General features: G+C 47.1%; 4 protein-coding genes across 4 annotated transcripts; 2 read left to right on the top strand and 2 right to left on the bottom strand.

Annotated features, from left to right (window-relative positions):
- The first annotated feature begins 1,538 nt into the window (after window positions 1-1,538).
- Window positions 1,539-6,423, top strand: LOC136534580 (ubiquitin carboxyl-terminal hydrolase 3-like). Its single transcript, XM_066526993.1, has 9 exons — window positions 1,539-1,685; window positions 1,800-1,931; window positions 2,042-2,098; window positions 3,206-3,311; window positions 4,013-4,071; window positions 4,162-4,236; window positions 4,607-4,655; window positions 4,772-4,848; window positions 6,051-6,423. Exons 1-9 carry the CDS (start codon window positions 1,635-1,637, stop codon window positions 6,132-6,134), a joined length of 690 nt encoding a protein of 229 aa, XP_066383090.1. The 5' UTR covers window positions 1,539-1,634; the 3' UTR covers window positions 6,135-6,423.
- A 55-nt stretch (window positions 6,424-6,478) lies between these two features.
- LOC136534579 (protein ROLLING AND ERECT LEAF 2-like) lies at window positions 6,479-8,984 on the bottom strand. The gene is made up of 3 exons (XM_066526992.1): window positions 8,128-8,984; window positions 7,873-8,018; window positions 6,479-7,735 (listed from the first exon to the last, which is right to left on the bottom strand). The coding sequence occupies exons 1-3, from the start codon at window positions 8,669-8,671 to the stop codon at window positions 6,704-6,706; spliced, it is 1,722 nt and encodes a 573-aa protein (XP_066383089.1). The 5' UTR covers window positions 8,672-8,984; the 3' UTR covers window positions 6,479-6,703.
- Window positions 8,985-12,204: 3,220 nt separating this feature from the next.
- On the bottom strand, window positions 12,205-13,915 carry LOC136534578 (ethylene-responsive transcription factor 2-like). Its single transcript, XM_066526991.1, has 2 exons — window positions 12,523-13,915; window positions 12,205-12,276 (listed from the first exon to the last, which is right to left on the bottom strand). Exon 1 carries the CDS (start codon window positions 13,853-13,855, stop codon window positions 12,902-12,904), a length of 954 nt encoding a protein of 317 aa, XP_066383088.1. The 5' UTR covers window positions 13,856-13,915; the 3' UTR covers window positions 12,205-12,276; window positions 12,523-12,901.
- A 7,243-nt stretch (window positions 13,916-21,158) lies between these two features.
- Window positions 21,159-21,770, top strand: LOC136534577 (uncharacterized; the record flags this gene model as incomplete). The annotated part of the gene is made up of 2 exons (XM_066526990.1): window positions 21,159-21,386; window positions 21,480-21,770. Coding segments are annotated over exons 1-2 (519 nt in total), but the record flags the coding sequence as incomplete, so codon positions are not given.
- Between the last annotated feature and the right edge of the window lie 9 nt (window positions 21,771-21,779).

Genomic DNA, 21,779 nt, shown 5'->3' with positions numbered 1-21,779 from the left:
GAAGTCTGAACATACTGCCCCGGGTACCCCCGTGGCAGGCTATCGGTGGTAAAACATCGACAGCGCCTCGCCACCGACGCCCCCGCTCCTGCTCACGCGCTCGGACGCCCGCTGCAGCAGCTTGCCCTCACGCTCGCGAGCCTGGTCGCGTGCTCCGTGTGCCGCCCAGTTCGCCCGCTCCGCGCGGCCACGAGCTCCGTGCTCCGCGTCCTCCGCACGCCGCCTAGGCCACGAGCTCCGTCACTCGCGTGCTGCTGCTGCTCGACCGCATGCTGCTGTTGCTTCTCGCCATCGCCATCGACACGCTCAGCAAGGGAAGATGAGGAGGGAAGGAAGAAGATGATGACATGTGGGGCCCGCGTGTCAGTGACAGGGGAGAGAGGCTGCGATGAAGTATACGTCTTCGTATACGCCTGCAGCTGGGCCCAGGTCGTGTCCATACGTATTCTGTGACATATTTGTAGGAAACAAAAAATTATAATGGCATGCTTCAAAATAGACGAATAGTAATGATGTTTCTCCAAACATCGAAAATTATAATAGCATGAATCCAAATAACCCTAATTTTAATTCCTATTTAAAGCTGTCAAAGAGTTAGTTTCCATCGTGTCAAGTATGGTCTGTTGATGATTTTCATATGGCAGCTCTAGTTGAGAATTGCAAGGATATATGCGTACAATTTAGAGATACATGTATTTAGATTAGATTGGTTAATAAACTGGTTAAGGTTTCAGTTAATAAAAAAAGATTATTCCTAATTAAAACTACGTCACCAACTTAGTAATACAAATATTTATTTATTACGAAAAGGCCGAGGGGGCAAAAATACATATAATATTATATTTACCCAAGGGGACGACGTGCTGCGAGCCGTTCCTGCTCCGTTTCTCGCAGTTGTTCATGGAGCTGACGGACGAGATCGTACGTACCGGTGGCAATGGTGAACCAGATGAGCATGTTCCACGGGACGACGGCGCGCAGGTGAAGGCCCCCCGGGTACGTGGTCACGTTCCTCAACAAGTGGCGGCAAGCACATAATTTAATCCTACGTATTCCTCGCGCTGGGCGGCACCTTGAAGACGTTCTTCCACCCGCGCTCCTGCCGCGGCACGAATACGAATTGATTCTGGACGCGTACATACATTGGGAATATATGTACGTTAATTGGGCACCTATACACGTGCGGCACATATATGTCTTAAAAAACTCATATTTGAGATTAAAGAGGAGTCTTACATCTTACCTGTAAGATCATGGATGACGGAGGGCTCGCACGACGTGTAGATCGAACGGCTGATACAGAGGAAAAGTAAAATCACGCGACGGAGGGCTACAACGTATAGATCGAATATGATTATGATGATGATACCATACCTCTATGTCTAAACGAAGCTACGCGGCAACGAACAACAGCCCACGGGCTGTTGTCCGGCCCAGGTAGGCTTCCAGCCCGTGCGCCGCTTAGCCGCATGGGCGTGCGCGTGTCCGCGTGTAGCGTACGCCACATTGCGTCCGCGCATTTTCCATTTCCACCCCGATCTCATTCTCTTCTGTCTTCTCCCCGCCCGCCTCAGTTTCTTCGCTAGTCGTCAGGCTCCGCCGCTCTCCTTCTTCCTCCGCCGCGCGCCGACAAGATGGGGAAGCGCTGGATCCCGCTGGAGGCCAATCCGGACGTCATGAACCAGGTGAGCTCGCGCGACCCCGCCCCCGCCTCCGCCTCCCCGGCGCTAGCTAGGGTTTCGTTTCCTTCTGTTTCGTGCCGCTCTCGCTAATTCCTGCCGCGGAGTGGGCTTGTGCAGTTCATATGGGGGCTGGGAGTCCCCGAGGGGGATGTGCAGTTCTGCGACGTCTACGGCCTGGACGACGAGCTGCTTGCCATGGTGCCCCAGCCCATTCTCGCCATCCTCTTCCTCTACCCGCTCACCTCCCTGGTAAGTACTCGCTTTCATTTCCCCATTGGATGGTGTGATCAATGGCGTGCTTGGCTTTGCTTTTGGTTGTGTGATGCGGATTGATTGGTTCGTTGTCTTTTGCTGGTCAGGACGAGGAGGAGAAAGAAGAATCAAGTGCCTCTACCACATTGACTGCAGGGGGCAAGGTGTGGTTGTATCATCCTGTTCTATTTTTCCTGTCCTATGATTGTAATTGTAATGTTTTCAACACAATGCCTTGGCCACTTTAGTGATACTCTCCATGCCGGCGTGCCCTGAAGTAGGATAGAGAAGGTTTAATTCGAATTGTGCTGAGAGATTTTGATTTGTGTTGTTAGAATTGTATGTTGATTATCTTGGTGAAATTTGTACATGTTACCAATGTTGGTCCTCCAGTCCTTGAAACAGCTTTTGTGATTTAGTTTGGTATTCACTGCAATGTCATCTTGTGATTACACATATCCACTTGTGTTTATAGGTGATAGGTGCCCAGAAATTGGAAAGAAAGTAATTGTAGCTGTTATCTAGGTAACCAGATATTGAATTGTACATTTTTTTCACTTGGTTATTTGTTGCTCTAAGCTCTATCCACGCTACCACACTGGTTTTGTTACTGGTTGAATCAAGTACAGTACTATGTGGAGGTGGTATATATTACTTAATGAGCCCTTCACGAACTGATCCTTTATGCTGTTACTAAATGAAATACTCAATACTCAAGGAATACCTACAATTTTTAGATCATCAAGTAAATCTCCACTGACTGCTTCTGCGTTGTGGTACCAGTACCTATAGAATTGCTACATAAAAACCTATCAAGATACATTCATTTTCTTTGGTTAATTTGCTGGATATGCACTAATTTTTCTGTGGCACATCACAGCTTTTCGCTGGGAAAATACAATGTTAGATGCTCTATGTATCAATTTCGTAATACTATGAAGTATCAACTTCTTATGATATCCAGCTTTTGTTCTTACTTCACTTTTTGTAATACTCAATAAACTATCCGTTTCATTTTTCAAAGAACCAGTTTATTCACATCTGGCTCCCATTTTCTTATCATTCCATTTAATGGTATGAAAGCAAACAGATACATGTGCTTCTTCTTGTTTACTTTTTGAGTTTTGCATAATTTTCTGATGGACATCAATTCACATGTATATTTGTCTTCAATTGGAACAAATGTTAATTTATTTGAATTTCCTTTTTACCTTGAGAATATTCCTGAGTCAATGTTGGATCTATATTTTTCTATCCCTGAATTTGTGTAGGAATTGAGCAAGAAGGTATACTTTACGAAGCAGACTGTTGGTAATGCTTGTGGAACAGTTGGTGTTATTCATGCAATAGGAAATGCAACATCTCAAATCAAGCTAGGTAACTTTGGAACTTCAGATTTGCATTGAGCTAATGGTGTACTGTCTTACATTTTACAAGTTGCTGTTTTGAGTCACTATGAGTCTTAGAAGGCTGAACTTCTCCTGTTCTTGTGCCAATTCAGCTAGTTTGCTCGAATGTAATTAGTAACTAGTAGGCAATAGGCATTCAGGTCTATTTACCAACAGTTAGTACTATTTATGATATCAGTCTTCAGAGTAAATACTTTGCTTGGATTTATGAAACTTCATTGTGTCCTCTTGTCTCTGTCACTAGTCAAACTAAAAATAGTTTGACTTAATCACTTAATCAGGTGGGTTTAGCTTGAGACCTGAGGGCATGGTTACTGGCCAATCAGCATATTATGGAGAAAACTACAATGACACTCTATTCAGCTCCTTGTCTGTTTCGCCTTATGTTTCCATGATCTATTATCATAAATTGGAAAATTTTCATATCCTGATCAGTTTTTTTTTTCGGCATAATATTATTGATGTATAGTTCATATTTTCATGAAGGTAAGTATTGACGAATTGTGACTTGTCCCAGTAGCTATGCACACTTTTCTCTCTCTGTATGTTGTGAACTTTAATTTGTTTTTATTGAACATGCACCTTAAATGGAGTAGTTTGAATTTTAATTACATTTGACTTGCTTGTAGCATGACTTCATGGCCTCATGGGTACCTTTCATATTTGCAGTTGAGGGGTCCTATTTTGAGAAGTTCTATAAGCAAACAGCTGATATGGATCCAGTCCAGGTTAATATTCAAATATGTAACTTCATTTTTCCGTACTCTTCATGGTCAAATTTGTTTTGTTCTCATGTATGAAATATTTGCTACCATCAGCGTGCTACCTTTCTCGAGGAAGATGATGAGATGGAGGATGCACATTCTGTTGCTGCATCTGCTGGTGACACTGATGTAAGCCCACCCAAGCAGTTTCTTCTGATATGTATATTATTTGAGTTCAGTGTTAAATTTTATTCACTGGAGTATGAAATCAGTTTTGCCTCTTGACATTATTGTTGTTTCAACTCTTTTTGTTAAATGTTGCTGACAGAGTACCATTTATAAGAGCCATAGTTGGTAGTTTCCTCCATTTGCTAGTTCAGGTGGTAACCTGCAGGGCACTCAAATAATATGCTCCTTGAAGGAATGTTCAATAAAACTAAAAGCTCAGTGCAATAATGGTAGATAAATAATTAAATGTCCTTGATAATAGTAGTCCTCTATTCCTCTCTAAATTTTATTGTCTTTTGTCATCTTAAAATTGTCTTGCTTTCATGTGCAGGCTAATGTTGATGTTAATGAACATTTTGTATGTTTCTCCTGTGTTGATGGTAGGTGGTGCCAGTATTGCCCCCAGTAAAATAGTTCATCTTACAGTTTGTAGCGCACATCTATTTATTTATTAGTAAGCTTCTGATATATATTTTTTTTCCTTGGCATGCATCAGGTGAACTTTATGAGCTTGATGGACGAAAATCACAACCCACATCCCATGGCCCTTCATCACCTGAAACCTTGTTGAAGGTGCAATATTTCCTTCACTTTTGCTTGCTTCTTATCTTCAACCTTTTGGTTTAAGAAATATGCAGATTTCTGCGACTTGTCATGTGGGTTGTTTCTTTACCATATAGTTTGGTGCTTTTGTACCTTACGTGAATAAAAGTTGATGAGTAAAATGCACTGCTGGTCCTGGAACTTGGTTTGGTGCCATCCAGGTTCCCAAGCTTCCAAAACGCACATCCAAGTCTCTGAAGTTACTAATCGTGTTGTGTGAGGTCCAAATTACTATAACTTGAATTAATCCGCCTGCATGTCATGCTGATTGCATGATGAGTTGACATAACCGACATCGGGGTCTATAAGCTGGTCTTATCTCCTTCTCACCTATTGGCATGTGGGCCCCATGTCTGTCATTTCATTGTGCCATCAGCGTGTGACGTAGATGTATTAACTCAAGTTATGGTGATTTAGACCTCAAGTGAGTAAGTGACATAATTAGTAGGTTTAGAGCATCTCCACCAGTCTCCCAATAATCTATCCCCAATATGTATGTTGCCTAGTATTATTTTTGTGAATATTGGGGGAGTTGCTATAGCAGTACTCCAATATATCTCCCCCAATACCAATATGAAAGTTGGTTCCCGTAGATGATATGTATGGGAAAAGATGGCTGAAAAGTGAAAGTTAGGGTGGGCCCTACTATTGGGGAGATGCAACTTCCCTTTGTTTGAGGGCAGACAATGGAAATATTGGTGGCCACCAAAAAAAGTGAGGTATTGTGGAACTGTTTAATAGGGATAGGGAAGGTATTTGGGGGCACTGTTGGAGCAAGAGAAAAAACATAGTTACTTCCAATATGATAGTTTTATTTTATGGGGATATGGGAAGGTATTAGGGACTGCTAGAGATGCTGGCCTGGATGTGCATTTTAGAAGCTTGGGGTGCCAACGGGGACTTAAATGGCACCCCAGCCAAGTTCTATGAATAAAGGTGCATCTTATGAATAAAACCGAAGGGTTTAGTGCTATTGTTCCTTTTATGAATAAACTTTATAAATATGGAGATGTGCATGCTAATGTGTATTTGCATTTAGCTTTGTGCATTCTTTGTTTTGCCTAATGCAACATGTGTAATTGTTTATGTACCGATGTACCTTTAATTTGTTTTCCTTTTTTTGTTCTATCATAGAAGAGCGATCTGATTGTGTGCTTTAAATCTGTCCACAGGATGCTGCAAAAGTCATCAAAGCTAGAATTGCAGAGAACCCTAACTCGATGAACTTTAACGTCATGGCTCTTTCAAAGAAGTGAAGTATACTGTGATGGATGGGTTTTCTTTGGCAGAATACGATCCGAGTGGAAGGCTTGCATAGGGGAAACAAATATAGGAAAAAGCTTTATATGACCTGAGATGTTTGGTTGATGACTCGATGTATTCCCGTGCCTTCTTGATGCAGAGAAATGGTTTTACACGATTTCACTTTTTTCCGGAGTATTAGTTATCAAATGGAGACTTGCATAGGACGAGTTTCTCTTTGTTGTATCTGAACCATTGCAGCGTCCTCCGCAAATCGATTCCATAATAAAGCTAGCATTTCTATGTTTTCCGTGCAAATGCATGTAGTTTTCTGCAGAATGTGACTCATATTAAACGGAATTGATAACCCCTGGCAAACCAATGGAAACACGTTGGGCGGGGGGGATTGCACGCATTTACAAAGGGTAACAACACAGCCAAAAACACTACGATAATGTGCCTTATTCGTATTTCTATGTTCTCTCTTTGTGTTCTGTATTGTATGTATATATAGGTGCTGAAAACATGAAAAACAAAAATGCAAACGCCAAAAAGAATGAGCGGGTATTAGCTACTACTACTATTACTGCATGTTGGTGTTCTGCTGTGGAGCCCTGCACGCGGCGTCCAGCGAATTCGCAAGCGACGCCGAGAACGCGGCCATCGACTGGAACACGGCAGGCAGCTTCCCCTGCACGCCGGTGACCGTGGCCGTCCTCGTGGCGTCGATGGCCTTGGCATGCCTCCGCATCTCGTCCTCCACCATCTTCCGGCAAGCCGCGATCTCGTCCCTGCGCTGCGCCACCTCGTTACCCGCGTCGCGCGCCTGCATGTGGTCCCTCCACGCGGGCTTCCCCCAGTGCCACATCGACATGACCCCGGGCAGGTACGAGTCGTAGTAGCTCTTCTCGACCTGCCGCAGCATCCGGGACTTGCGGTCCAGCTCCCGGGAGTACTGCCTCACGCGCCGCGCCACCCGCAGCTCGTCGCCCTGGAGCGCGTGGATCCCGCGGACCGCGCCCGCGAAGCTCTTGATCGCCTTGAGCACGTCCACGCAGTGCACGCGGTCGAGCACCTTCCCCCACCGGTCGACGAACGCGGCGAGCTCCGCCGCCACGGGGGAGCCCACCGCCTCGGCGGCGCCGCTGACCGGCGTCAGCGTCAGCTTGAGCCAGCCGCCGATGGCGTGGACGTAGTCGCGCTGGTGCTTCGCCACGTGCGCCATGGCCGCGGACCAGGCGTTCATGGCGGTCTCGAGCGCCCGCGTGGCCTGGTGGTGGATCTCGGTCGTGGGGTCCATGGACGTGCGGCTGCTCAGCCCGCGCAGCTGTTGGGCGAACAGGCTCTGCGTCTCGTGGTGCTGCCGCATCGCCCGCCACATGTCGAGCGTGGCGTGGCAGAGCTCCAGGAGCTGGCGCGCGAGGTGGGTGTCGCGGAGCTGGGCGATTGCGGACGAGGTCACGTCCACGGACTCGGAGGCGGTCTCGAGCTGCGCGCGCGCCCTGTCCCACGCCGCCTTGAGCTTCTGGATGTCCACGTCGATCTTCCGGCTGTACTCCTGGTCCCGCAGCTCGGCGAGCTTCTTGTCGTGCCTTATTTGCAGTTTCTCCCTCGCCTGCATGGTAATGGTATGGTAAACGTAAACATCACGTCGTCCCAGTGGTAAGACAAGCTATATATATCATCGTGGCTGCTTTTAGCAATTGACAACAATAATGCAGGAAGCAATTGTGTTTTTTATTGTTGGATCACCTTGACATCCTTGTAGAGCTTCTTCTCCCATGCGAGGAGCTGCTGCAAGGTGGCGCTGTGCCTCTGCCGGCTGCTCATGCTGTCGATGCGGTCGAGCGCTGGCGCCGAAAGGCAGCAGAGCGCGCCCAAGAAGCTGTGTGAGCCACCTGCAAGCAAATTCAGGTGGCCAGTCAGTGACACGACTCACCACACACGTCTTCTCATCCCATTGGCCAGTCAGTGACTGTGAGTCTGTACTGTGACGCGGCGGCTTACCCTTGAACTCGGTGGTACTGGCCTCAAGCAGGCTCGACACCGTGTCGCCGGCGACGCTGGCCTTGAGGAAGTACTCCTCCAGCCCCGCCGCGACCTCCGCGAGGCTACGGTGCCTCACGACCATCCTCAGCTCCTCCTCGGCACCATCAACGCCGACGCCTTCGGTCCGCGTAGGCGCTGCCGCCACGCCAACGCCAGCAGAAACGCCGCTGCCCCCGTCCTGCTGCCGCGCCTCGCCCTGTGGCTGTGGCTGCTCCATGGCGCGGAGCAGCGGCGGCGGCGAGGAGGGGACGACGACGGGGCGGTGCGCGATCACCGCGGGCGGGATGTGGTCGGACACCGGGAGCGGCTCGCCGACCGCGAAGCGCGTGAGCGCGGACGCGACGACGCCGAGCGACCGGAGGTACGCCGCGTGCGACGCCGCCAGGTGCCGCCGCAGGCGCACGGCCTCCCGCATGAGCCGCCGCCGCTCCCGGCACCGCTTCGTGTGCTCCCGCGCCGCCGCGCGCGCCGCGTCCGCTTCCCGCGACGAGGCGGCTCCCATTCTTGCTTCGAGGCTAAGCTGCAACTGCAAGCTAGCTAGCGTATGTACGGTCGCCGCTGCAGCTGGAGGCGACTACGCTGCCGATGTGGGATAGATTATGCGAGGCGATCAGGCGAGCAGTGGAGAGAAGCTGCGCGCCGAGCAGGTTTAGGAGGGTTTAGCAATCGAGGGAGTGTACTTATCGGCGTCGATCATCTTGATGGCGCGTTGGTTACGAACACGCACCGAACAGGGTAGCGGAAAGGAGGAAATGGAAGAGGAGAAAGGCGATCGACGGTATCAGGGAAGACGGGAAGGTGGTGGGAAAAGGAGGAGCATCATCGCGCCTGTTCAGATGGAGCTTACGCGTATCAAATGCGTGCTGTTTTTTTTTATAAAAAAAATCAGGTTTCGGTGGGTCACCGGACAGAATCCCAAAGCCATCCACGTAGCTCTGCTGCTTTGCTGATTGATTACCAGCTAACTCCAGCTGAGTACCTAGTGTACAACTGCGTGTTGCTATTGTAAGCTGACTCGTGTCAGTACAAGCCGACACTGTGCATATGAGAAAACTAAAAGCCGTATGATCTAACATTGTGAACAGGTCATCATCCTCAAAGTATGTATGTCGAGTTGATCAACAGTTCAACACTGCTATGGGCTATGGCCTTTGGGTGAAGGCCTAAGGCGCGTGCATCAGCTGAATTGAACCGTGACGATTGCTCCATGTTCGGCAGGTCGTAAATGATCGTGGATTATTTACTGCTAGCTGATTTGATGTGAGAGAAAAATACTATTCTAACTTATAATCCACGATCGTATACGAGTAAACGAACAGCCGTGTTAGCCAGAGGTCAAGTCAAGGTTCTTCGCGCCGGTGGTTCCAGCACTCCACGAGGAGTCCAAATTCTCGTCGCACACGGTAGACATCCAATTGAACACAAGCACAAAAGGTAGTCGTCATCATCATCCTAATCCAAACGACGACTCAAGCATGTCTGTACGTGGGCCTTTTCCTTAATTCCTTGCACACGTTAAGAAACTCGAATCGTGGGCTGTCGGCTCGAAAGCGAGGAGCGAGGATGAGAGAGGATCTCGCACGAAGGATCCTAATGTATACTGATTCCTTTGAACAACAGGGGATTTAAATATTCATGGTTAAGGATAAACGTAATGCTCGTTTGAGCTTGTTTGACTTATAAGTCGTATTTTTTCAGCCAATAAACAGTATTTTTCTCTCACACTAAATCAGTCAATAGTATTTTCAGCCATGGCTTATGAGTCAAACAAGCCCAAACAAACCGGGCGAAAGAGGATAAGCCATACCGGTACCATATACTAGCTTATCGGTAGAGCCATCGTGTCATCTCCCACTGTTTCCCCTGTTCCCCCGCTTTGCTTCCGCGCTCAGTGCGCCTGCTCTTGCGAGGCCCCCCCACCCTTTTTACCAAAGCCGTATGAATGAATGGTTCATGACTGATTGGTCGTCTACGTACGAACAGCGGCTCCGAAAGCGCATTTCGGTGCATGCAGTCTGTGGTTTGGGGATGACGATGGAGGAGGAGAGAGACATCTATCGCGAAGTGATGGAAAGGTTAGTAAGCTTGAAAGGTTAGAGCGTCTGGTAATAAGGCGGTTGGTGTTTACTGAGACACGAAGCAAAATTTACAGATCCGCCGATGGGCTTTACAGTTTGACAGCATGAAAGCTGACGAATGAAGTCCTGAACGGTGGTGGCCAAGTGCAAGGAATTTTGTTCAGCACAGCTGAGCACGACGGAACACTGATCGGCTCACAGTTGACAGAGATTATGTACGTTGGTTTCTGTAGTTATGGGATTTTACTTACGGTTTATGTGCACTGATCTCTATGGGCTTTGAATCGAGGCCCATGAACGCATGGATACGTCCATGATGGCCCGGGAAACAGCGAAGGAGAAATTCCTAACGGCCAACGGCCGCACCAGGCAGTGAGGCAGGGACGCAGGTAGCTAGGCAGCCCGACCCTAGTGACAGCATTGGACGCGGGCCGTGCTGCTCCTAGAGCCCTAGGAAAGGCTTCTGCCACGACGGCGGCGGCCTGGTTGCAGCAACTTTCGACGTTTTTTGCCCTCCTTTCTGACGGGACCGACACTCGCGGAGTCGTGGTCGCCGGAGCGCCACCGTGCGTTACCCTCCTTCACGCGGGCAACCACGTTCTGCGTCAAGAGAGCGTCAACAAGCTGACTCGGCGGCCTACCCTGCTTTTGCACGGGCTGATTCGGAGGCTGCTTGTGCTCGATCTTAATGCCGTGCCCACATCCATCGCCGTCACGTTGAATCAGCAGTGAGACCAGGGCAATGAGGTTCGAGACCGGGGCAACGAGGTTTACCTGCTGGAGAGCTGAAGCTGAAAGGATCATGCCGACCGTCTCTTTGCTTCGGAAGAGGGGCGAGGGCACGGGACTGGATCACTTCATGCGCTTATCTGATGGCAATGGCATGCCCTTGCCGTTGTCAGGTGTCGGCTATTCGTCTGCAGTATGCGATGCGGAGAGCAGCGCTATACATGTCTCGATTTTCGGCTACGCTTGTACTCCCTCTGTTCATAAAAAAAAAAACGCACTACGAGTTGCGTGCCAACAAAAATAGTTTATATTTAACCAAATTTCTAGTGAATACTATTTACATTTATCTATAAGTGATCGAACTTATTATGATACTAAACAATGACACTGTGCTAGAATTGCATTCTTTCCTGGGACTTAGGAGTAGTATTGCAAGCGCTATTTTGAATACGAGAATAGCATTGCAAGGCCGACTGTTTCATCTGAGATTCGGGTACTTTTTCTGTTCATTTATTTTCAGTGTTAATATGTGCTCACACAATAAATAAATGTGCTAGTCGGCAAATGGAAACATCGGCTGTCTTCAGTTCGGCTACATCTTCCATTGCACGCAAGCCCTGTTCCTACGGGCTTTTGAAACCTTTGACGCTCCGGAAATTGAAGGCCAGCTGTTAAGCACAAAACAGCCTCATTTTCAGTGGAACCGTGACCCCCTACCATCATGGATAAGCACGAGGTCCTTATTCAAATCAATTCGCTTCCTCATTGGCTAGGATATTAACATTCCAGCCGGAATTAAAAAAAGGATAACTAGGCCTGTTTTGTGTTGTGCCCAACCCAATGCTGCACCGAGCCACCAGCCCATCAGCATCGCACCATGACCATACAATTTGCCAAAGCAACGGTGGTGGGTCGATTAGTTTATTTTGGCTAATGCGCGCTGGTCTCGCACGTCACGTGCCGGCTTTTCTGCTCCGTTTCCAGCGGCGCCTCTGAATTCTGAAATCGGAATACGGCTGCTCTCCTGCTCGTCTGGTTGGTTTTGAAATGCAGGTCTCTGTCTGTTGACCTTGTCTTCAGTTTGACAGCAGTTTCCTCCCTCTCGTCTCTCGCTAATGGTAAATATAAAAGATTAATTATTCTTTGTAAAGTATATTGTATATATCTGAGTACCAACAATTAGTGTGCGTTGGGTTACTAAACAAAAATTTAATGAGGAAATGTCCAATGAAAAGGTAGTGTTGGACTCTGCATCAGGATCAAGCCAACAGCAGCGTGCACGTTCCAATTAGACAATGAACTAGGCCTGGTTTAGTTTGCAAAATTTTTGGCGAAATGATACCGTAGCACTTTCGTTGTTATTTGGCAATTAGTGTCCAATCATAGTTTAATTAGACTTAAAAGATTCGTCTCATGAATTTCGTCTAAACTGTGTAATTAGTTTTATTTTTTATTTATATTTAATGCTTCATGCATGCGTCCAAAGATTCGATGTGACGGAGAATCTTGAAAAATTTTACAAAATGAAGTGCAACTAAACAGGCACCTAGAATCTGCTGATTTCAAAGGAACCACTTTGAACACCAAAGAACAAAGAATAATATCCATTCTAGAAATGCTGATGCAAGTTTGCACCAGGACCACCAGCCTCTCACGGAGAAGCTTCCGATTTCATCTCATCCGAATCCAATGCAATGACGCCACAAACAGGTTCTACACATTACAAGCTTCTCAGAACACCATACTAGCGACCATGGAGGAACAAATTCCGTGCGAACCAGGAACATCCTGATGACGATGCCCTCGACCTCATCCCACGCATTTCTTGGAGCAGTGTGTGTGCTTGACGCGCATCTTGTTGCTCTGTTCTTGACTTCTTGCACTGAGCTGAATCCATCAACCACACCCCATTGATACAGCAATAGTTAGCTCACTAGCTGCTGGACCGGGCCGGCGGCGAACCACGGATGGGCCGGGAGGGTTAGCTGGACGGGAGCCTGCGCCGGCGCCGGCGGGGGTGGGACAAGGGCCATGGCCATGGTCGCGGCAGCGGCCTCGCCTCTCTTCCTCCGCTTTGGTGTCCCAGAGCCAGAGGACGAGGAGGATGAAGGGGAAGAAGAGTCGGAGCTCGCGGTCGGCTCGGGGGACGCCCGCTTGTCTCCCACGGCAGGGGCAGTGGCAGCGGTCGCGGCAGCGGCGGCGATCTCGGAGCCGATGCGGAGCGGGAAGTTGAGGAGCGCGCGGGAGCCGCGCATGCGGTAGGCGGCGCGGTCGTAGGCCACGGCGGCGTCCTCGGCGCTGTCGTAGGTGCCGAGCCACACGCGCGCGCCGTTCCTGGCCGGGTCCCGGATCTCCGCCGCGAACTTGCCCCACGGCCGCTGCCTCACCCCGCGGTAGTGCTTGCCCCTGCTGGCCACCGCCGCGGCGGCCGCGGCCTCCTCCTCGCTCCCGCCGGGCGTCATCGCCGCCGCCTCGGTCGGCGTCTCAGGCTCCTCCTCCGCGAGAAGAAGGCCGCCAGCCGCGCCACCAAGGTAGGAGGAATAGGATCCGTGCTCGTAGGGGGAGTCGTCCGGGGACGACGCCAGGGGCTCGGGCTTGACGGCGGCGAAGGAGCCATCGGGGAGCCAGCCCCGGGAGAAGGCGTCGCGGAGCGCGCCGAAGACCACCATGTCGTCGGCGTCGTCGGGGCGGAACGGGAGCGACTCGCTCCACTGGTCCGCCACCAGGCTGCCGAAGCTCGTGCTGCGGCAGTACACCGGCCGCGGAGCCGCGCTCGCGCTCATGGTCGCCACCGCCGACGACGCCGCGGGCTCGTCCAGGAGGCGATGCCGGATGCTGTCCAGCGCCGCCGACTCGCACGCCGGGTTAAGCAGCACCATCTTTGTTGGGGCTGCGTTTCCGTCACGTGATGTCGTGGTTTGGAGGGATTTTAAGCGTTTGATTCGGGAATTTTTGGATTCGGAGGAAGTTGGGCACGGCCCGGGTTTATATAGCGGTGACTGGCGAGGTGGGGCCGCATTGCCATTTGTCGTCGCGCTTCTAGATGACCTTCCTTGAATTTTCCGGCGTTACTGTCACGTGCTTCGATCGTTTTCGAAGCTACGGACGGAAGAAACTATTAGATTATAGCAGCTTTGGTTCTGGTAGCACAATTATAAATTGATTTGACTGTATTACTACATAGGAGTAATATATATAGGAAAATCAATACATTTTGGAACGTAATATATTTCTGCTAGTAATATATAAGTTTCCATAACTACTACTGAACTTGTTTGGGATCCACCAGCTGAGGACGTATGGGATTTTCGAGTTCCCAATGGTAGACCTATTTGAACTCCACTTGTTAATGTATAGCCACGAGCGCAATGTTCTTGATCATTCCATGCCTCTCATTGCCTTACTAATTACCTGCACACTCCTTTAGAACCTTCATCTTAATCCTTATTAGGCGCGTTAACGATAGATGAACTAATTCTCACAAAATTAGAATAACCGTCGAAGCATTATTGACAATAAATAACCATTGGTTCTATTCAATTTTTCTAGATGGTCAACCACATTCACCGTTATTGAAAGACTCTAGACTAATCCCTATATCTACATGTAAATTATCAAACTCTACATTATAAAATAACTTTAAGTAACACCTAATCTTCATCCACATTAACCCCACTCTTGTCATTATAAAAAATATAAAGTAGTCTCTATAATAATATTTGCATCTAAATCATCCACCTCCCAGGATAAAAGATAAGAAAAACATCTATACGGTTTGAGGATTCAACTAGAAACCTACAACATTAAATGTCAACTTTGAAGTTTAAACTCAATATTGGGAACCATGAACGCCGAATTCTTTTTTAGCTTTTATAATCCAAAGAATTATTCACAAAAGTTCCAAATAACTAAAAGCATAGATGTCCTCTCATTTCAGCTTGCTCTGATTACAAGAGTATTTGTTGTGAACTTGTGCCATCTCCATGCTATGAAGAACAAAACTTGGAGTTTAGAATTTGAAGGGTTTTACTTTAAAGTTTATACCAATTTCGAAGTTTTTTTTTTATCACTAGTCGTTCCCTGCTCCTCTGCTACCTTCGTGTCAGTATGGGCCTGTTTGTTTGAGACTGCAGGCAGGTTTTTCCTAGACAACAATTCAGACCATTGATTTTGAGCTAGCAACCAAGATCGCCTCTAGACAAATAAGCTATCTGCCAGGTCACGAATCAAATAGGTCCTATAACTCTTAATCATGATCGTCCATTCGTTCTCACCTCCGCTGAACCTGTGAGATTTATTATCGTCCCCTTGTGGCTGCCAACCAACAATTTGCCCTACTTTGCCGCAAGCACGGCACAATGGTGGGATTAGAGCTGTTGCACTCATTTTCTACTTATTTATATATGCTTATGTGCTTCGTCAAATCATAATAACCCTACCGCGGTACCATTCTCACTGCATTTATAAATACTCCTAAGTGGAATAGAAGTATAACTTGTTGTGCGGTTGCCTGAGCGACTCATGGACCAGAGATTTATTTGATAATAACATCATGCATTTAAAACGAAGTTAATCAACTATAGCTATATGGAGACAGTGGAGACATATAGAGAGAATACAAGTACAATCAAATAAATGAACAAAATTGTTTACAAAAAAAATGTTCAAGCGAAAGACTTTGAATGTTACACTGAAAAAGAGCTGGCTAGCCGTGTATTCACAGGGACCACCTTGCTCCTTTCTATAAAAAATACTCTCCCCCCTCCAGAAAAAACATGTAATTCTAGCGTGGCACCATGTTTTAGTATATTATGTTTAACCAATTATATATGAAAAAAAAACTATAAATATTTATAACATCTAATAAATATCATTAGATTAGTTATGAAATATATTTTCATAATAAATTAATTTGTGGTCATAAATATGAATATTATGCACTAAAAACTTAGTCCAACGTGAATAATTTTATGTGGCACGCAACGCATAGTTGCATGTTTTTCTGGTCAGAGGGAGTAAAAAGGAACGAAAAGAAATAAAATTGCATGGGCCAGAATATCTCTGCGGCGAGCACTATCGGTTGCATGATCATCCGCGCATGCTTGCGGGGCAGCAAATTGGAAGAGACAGGATAGGTCATCGCAAAGACCTAAGGCCAGTCTCAGTGTAGATTTTACGGTCCTGTTACCAATGTTTTCATATTTTGGAAAGAGTGCAGAAGAGTTTCATCCCCATGAAACTCTCTCTACTCCCATGAAACTCTTATCATCTCTCTCTTCATCAATACGGTGCCACATCAGTTTATTTAATGCATATGAAACTCTGATGAAACCCCACTGAGACTGGCCTAAAAGGTCACTCCTGTTCAGTTGTGCGTTACACTGTTCCTAGACCATATTCCCAAAATAAAAGGAAAGAGAGAAAGGAGGAGAAGACGACGGCGACCATGCTGCATTTTCTATTGTGTTCGAAACTAGTATAGAGAATAGTAGAGAACAGAAAAGAACGCCGCAATTTGTGTATATTTAACTCGTGTGCTAACAGCGGAGTGCTAGCTTGAGGTCCTCGTTATCTTGCACGTGGTACATTTCACCATGCGTGCCATCGACACACAGTGCATACATACCTGCATTCTCTTCTACATTTGTTTGATTCATGCATGGGTCATGGAGGAATCTGACTTTACAAACATTGCTCATGCTGGAGTCTGGACTGAGACGCAGGAAATTGTAGGAGCGGCTCTCTGACGCCGCAACAAACTGGATCGAGACCGAGAAAGTATTTGATTCTCGTGTACATGAAGCACCACGCGTCGCTGAGAGGCGGTATAGGGGGATGATAGTGTTTTGGTTGGTTCCTGGCTCGTTGCGTCTGCGGTCGAATTGACATCTGGAACCAAATCACTGTCGTGTTATTGCCTGGGTCACACATTAGAGTTATAGAGTATGATGAGTATATGGTGGCAAACATTTTTAGACAGAAATATGGTGGCAAACATTGACAGAGGAAACCTCACGGTTGGTTCCTCTTCCCTGAAATTTTCTACGGCTCCACGTGCTGCTCGAGGAGTTCAATGATTGCACCGAAAATCTACTGTGGAAAGTGTAAATTATTTTCAAAAAGGAAAAAAGAAAAGTCTTCAGTGTTTCTCGATGACGTTAACTCACTATTCTTTAATCTCTCGTACCACAAAAAAGATCTCGATGTGTGGCTCCATGTCACTCGAATTGCACAGTAACTAATAACAACCAGAAGAATCTACAGCTTATTACTGACATTTCCTATTTTTCCATGAAGATCTTGTGGTTGTTGCATACCGGCAGTGGCAGCATAGACCAATCGTGCAGGTGCAGCCATCTAGCAAGGCCCTTTCAAACAGGGGCGAATCTATCTGTATCCATCGGGGTCAGCCGACCCCGGTAACTTGCCAGAAATACATTTAAAGTTCTTTAATCCACCTGCAAATTACTCTTTCAAATAGAAAATCAACGTACGTTTAACTCCGATGCTTAGTCCTTGACCCCAATAACATGATATCCTGGATTCGCCCTGCTTTCAAACCTCGAATCCGCTCCGTCACTGTTGCTAATTTTGTCGTGGAGCAGACATTCAGACAGACGTCGGGATCTGGTTCAGACTTTCCTTCGATCAGATGGCGGATGTCTCGCTTCGCTTCAAACGGGCTACGGCCGGCGGCACGGCTGCGCATTTCCTGGGTCTGGGTGAAATGAACCTGCCCCTGTACTGAGTCCTGACACCAATCCCACCATCAAAATTGCAACGAGAGGAGACGAAAAGAAAATGCCAGAAAGAAGGAAACCAGCGACAACAACCGTGGGGCGTCATTTTCGACCAGAGAAAATAGATAAAGAAGACTTTTCGTGCTAAATCATCACGTGCTCTGCTGACCTGATCATCCAAAATTGAAAATTCAGAGGACAAATAAACAATACGGTCATGGTTATGGGGATGCGTGGGTCCCAAGCCCGTGCACGAGTAAACTAGGAGCTTCAGGTTGCATGCGTTTCCATCTCGAGAATTTTGTCCACGGGACATCCATAAAACGTGGTTTTGTGCATGGCACACCGTGTTTCTAGATTTAGTCTTCGGGACGCTACAAAACAATGACTTTTGTTCACAGCACACTACATCTATTATTTAATCTTTTTTAGACAGAGAGTATGGTGAGCGGACGTTTCTACCCTTGTTTTTGTTGTTCCTTTGCGCTTGGCGTTGCCACACATGGCAACACGCTCACCTTGCTCGGGCTTGACCATCCACCACCGTGTGCATCTGCTAAGGTAGGAACTGATTCGGATCGGATTCGTATGAAATCAAATACAGATAGTACCTATTTTATTATATTTTAATTCGAATACACGAATATTATCATATACAAATGCAAAAAAGAAATGTCTCGAATCCGGCTTGACATTCAAATATCTACTATATTTTGACGATAACATATTTATATTTGCTTGTCGGTAGTTTTAGTAGAACATAATCATTATGCATGTAGAGAATACGATTTTATAACACAAGGTAGTCCCGCGATGCACATGTCAATTATAAAACAAAATAAAATGTCCCGCGTTGCATGTGTCCATGCAGGATGAGCTGAAGGGATTCATGCATCACTAACACATGGTATAGTCAAGTTGCATCTGCTCATATAGACAATCAAACTGCCGCCGCCTAGCTTGGCTCGGCTCGGCTCTTTTACGGACTTGAGCTGCCTCGGCTCCAAAGTTTATAGGTTCAGGTCTAGGTCCAGCCATCAATCAACCAATTAAGTACACGGGCCGAAGTGCTAGCTCAGCTACCGAGCCACTAATGAGCCGAGTCGAGCAAGTTGTCCGGTTTTGAGTTTTTCGTCTAACCCTAATTATAACTTTTTTGCCTTAATTTTTTATTGCAATACGTGAATTGGTTCATATATTATTTTTTCCACTTGAACATGCCCCACCTTGCTACCGAGCCACGTGAATGGGTTGCTAGATGGGGCCGCGTCGGTGAGCACAAGCCATAGAATGCAGCAAGGGTATATAGGTCCATTTACTCTACCCGTCTCCCTTGTTAAGAAGTGAAATATTTTTCTATTATGAGAAGTGTGTTTGGAAAAAATAAACCACGACTTCGCAGTGTTTACCTGACCAAAGCGACAAGTGCAGTGTGCCCTGTACAAAACCATACTTTCAGTCTGTTCACATGTTGATTTCAGCCAGGGCTTATCAGCTATGATATATTGTTTTTTTTTTCTCCTGATAGAGACAAGGCTCTTCCGTCTTCCGGGCAGTTTCCTCGCGACGGAGACCGCGGTTCAGTGGGACCTCATCCTGACAGTGACAGCTCCAATGGCCGCTGCCAGTTTTCCAGTCCTTTGACGCATCGCAGCGGCGATGGATAGCGATGCGATTGTCGTTGACCCTAAAACACTTGTTACAGGAGGACACCACGTGTGTAACCTATAGCAACAGACCTTACATTAGAGCATCGATGTTTTATTGGACCCTCAAACTCATTTTTGAGAGGTAGAATTATATATTATTAATAATAATAGAAGTTCAACAGGACCTCTATTTGGCTCTGAAGAATGGGAAGGCTCACAAATTAGGCCATCAAGCCCTTGTTTCCCTTGCTTGAGTTAAAGCCGTTCTGCCCCACTTGATCCGTTACACCTAGACCACTTGATCTTTAAGCTGACAAAGGATACCTCACTTGGCAAGGCCGTATTTTAATTTGCTTCTCATTATTACCTTGCCATAAAGAACCTTGATCAATAGAAATCAATTCTCTTTAGAATATTATGGAATTTCAAAGGACTTTATAAACATAGGTAGACTAAGGACTGAATTTAATAAAACTTAGGTACCCGAAACATGCTTATATTAATAATAATAGTAGTAGTAATAATAAAAGTTCAAAAGGACCTCTATTTGGCTCTGAAGAATGAGTAGTTTTGAGATGCTTAGACCTAGTGGTATCTGGAGCCTAATGGGTGCACGTGTAGGTATGAATTCTTGTTTGTTAAACTTTGCAAATAGCAGTACCGACTTCGTGACCAATACCTAGGTCCTCCTGCATCACCATGGACGCTCCCCTCCTTCTCCCCTTGTGGGGGCCTCGCCGATACAGTGGAGGGGCAAAGACCCTTCGCTATCTAGTCTAATCGTATTATGTTAGGATTTAGATCTAGATTGAATAAATTGTGACAGATGGGTTACCAGACGGTATCACCTTCATCAATTCCTTGTCGGATCTTGTGTCTTGTAGAGAATTCCGATGTGCATGCCTTTCTGGGCATCCATCCCGCGCTCATCATGTAGTTTTGGTTTTTGCAAGATTGATGCAATTGGTGGGGATGTCCATGTTCCCCGTTTACATCTTTGTATCACCAACTCGCTAGATTTTGATCTCCTGTTGGCAGAGAAATGATCCAAATTTACAGTTTCAGCGTGCATGTTACTGTTGGTGCTAGATTGGTGTGTCTTGAGTCTTGACCATATTCAACGACGAGGCGACATATGCTCTTTCAGTTTGTCACATGAATCCTAGCAAGCTCTCGTGGTGTGAGATCATGTGGCGTTTACATTGTTTGGAGACTGTCATTGTGGATGATTGGAGGGTGATGTTGCAATGGAGGTTAGTGGAATCACTGAATTTTGAAATATTGAAACTAGGCAATTGTCAAGGACATGGATAGAAGGTGAAGAATGTCATTAGTGGCTCTAGATTTAGTCTAGTATATCTTTTTTTTAATGTCCAGTGACTTTATGAAAAAGAAAGATGTAATTATACTCTCAATTTAATAGAATGTCTTCCCCATAGAAATTAAAAAATAACTTTATAAATATAGGTATAATTAGGGGTTTAGGGTATGCTATCGGGGCTATTTGCTTCACCCAGTCGATCTACTGAAACTGCGAGAAATCAAAACCTACCTGAGTGCAGAAAATTGGCAGATTTCATACCGAGCTACTGGAAGTGTCCAAAACAAGGTCCGGAAGATGCATGTACACAAAGCCAGTTCATGACGGTACAATATATGATCACATATGGGCCTTTAGCACGGTTGCACAAAGTCCAATATCCCAGACTTCGGCCCCGCACATTACGCAATGGCCCACTACTTGCAATCCTTGAATCAAGCTATAAGCCCAACTTTCTTTATGAAAGCGGCCCATGGATACTAAGGCCCATAAAAAAGGCACGTCCAGGAAAGCGGTAGAAGCACATGGGCAACAAGGTCTTTTCCTTCCACCCCGGTCTCCTCCCTCCACTCCCGGCGACCTCGCCGCCGCCGTGGCCATGGACCGGTGGACCGGCGTCCTCCACGTCCCCCTTTCCCGAGGCGGATCCCTCTTCCGCGTCGCCGCCTCACTCTTCCTCTCGCCCGCCAAAACGCTCGCCGTAAGGCCAAAACTTTCCCTTTCCTCTTCAGAGTTCAGACACTGGCCTTCTGCCTGCCTCGCCTACAGAGCCTGAACTCTCTGATGGCAGCAGGTTCCACGGGTCAACGCGATCCTTTTCACGGGCGACCGCGTCCGCTGCACCGGAGATCCGGCGATCGAACGGCTCTCGGACGCCGCCCACCTGGGTGGGGTCCTCGCCGGGAAGCTCCCTGTGGAGACCAATGCGTGGGTGATCGACGCCGCATGCTTTGCTGGGCCATTTGCGGTGTACCGAGAACTTGTTCCGACCGTGGACGGCGCTGGAGACCCCAAGGGGTATGACCCCACTGGCCTTCCTGCCGCTGCCGGTGTTGCCAACATCCTTGCACACAGCATCGGTGAGGTATAATGT

The sequence above is a fragment of the Miscanthus floridulus genome, unplaced genomic scaffold, assembly GCF_019320115.1.
Source record: "Miscanthus floridulus cultivar M001 unplaced genomic scaffold, ASM1932011v1 os_2064, whole genome shotgun sequence".
Taxonomy (NCBI): domain Eukaryota; kingdom Viridiplantae; phylum Streptophyta; class Magnoliopsida; order Poales; family Poaceae; genus Miscanthus; species Miscanthus floridulus.
Note: the sequence above shows the minus strand (reverse complement) of the source record. Positions and strands in the feature narration are given on the sequence as shown.

Bases quoted from the DNA above. Each gene is read 5' to 3' on its own strand.
- LOC136534580 (XM_066526993.1), top strand. From the start codon at position 1,635: ATGGGGAAGCGCTGGATCCCGCTGGAGGCCAATCCGGACGTCATGAAC. The intron at 3,312-4,012 runs GTAACTTTGGAA...TCATATTTGCAG, and splicing joins AACATCTCAAATCAAGCTAG to TTGAGGGGTCCTATTTTGAG. The intron at 4,237-4,606 runs GTAAGCCCACCC...TTTCATGTGCAG, and splicing joins CATCTGCTGGTGACACTGAT to GCTAATGTTGATGTTAATGA.
- LOC136534579 (XM_066526992.1), bottom strand. From the start codon at position 8,671: ATGGGAGCCGCCTCGTCGCGGGAAGCGGACGCGGCGCGCGCGGCGGCG. The intron at 8,019-8,127 runs GTAAGCCGCCGC...ATTTGCTTGCAG, and splicing joins CAGTACCACCGAGTTCAAGG to GTGGCTCACACAGCTTCTTG. The intron at 7,736-7,872 runs GTGATCCAACAA...ATTACCATGCAG, and splicing joins AGCTCTACAAGGATGTCAAG to GCGAGGGAGAAACTGCAAAT.
- LOC136534578 (XM_066526991.1), bottom strand. From the start codon at position 13,855: ATGGTGCTGCTTAACCCGGCGTGCGAGTCGGCGGCGCTGGACAGCATC.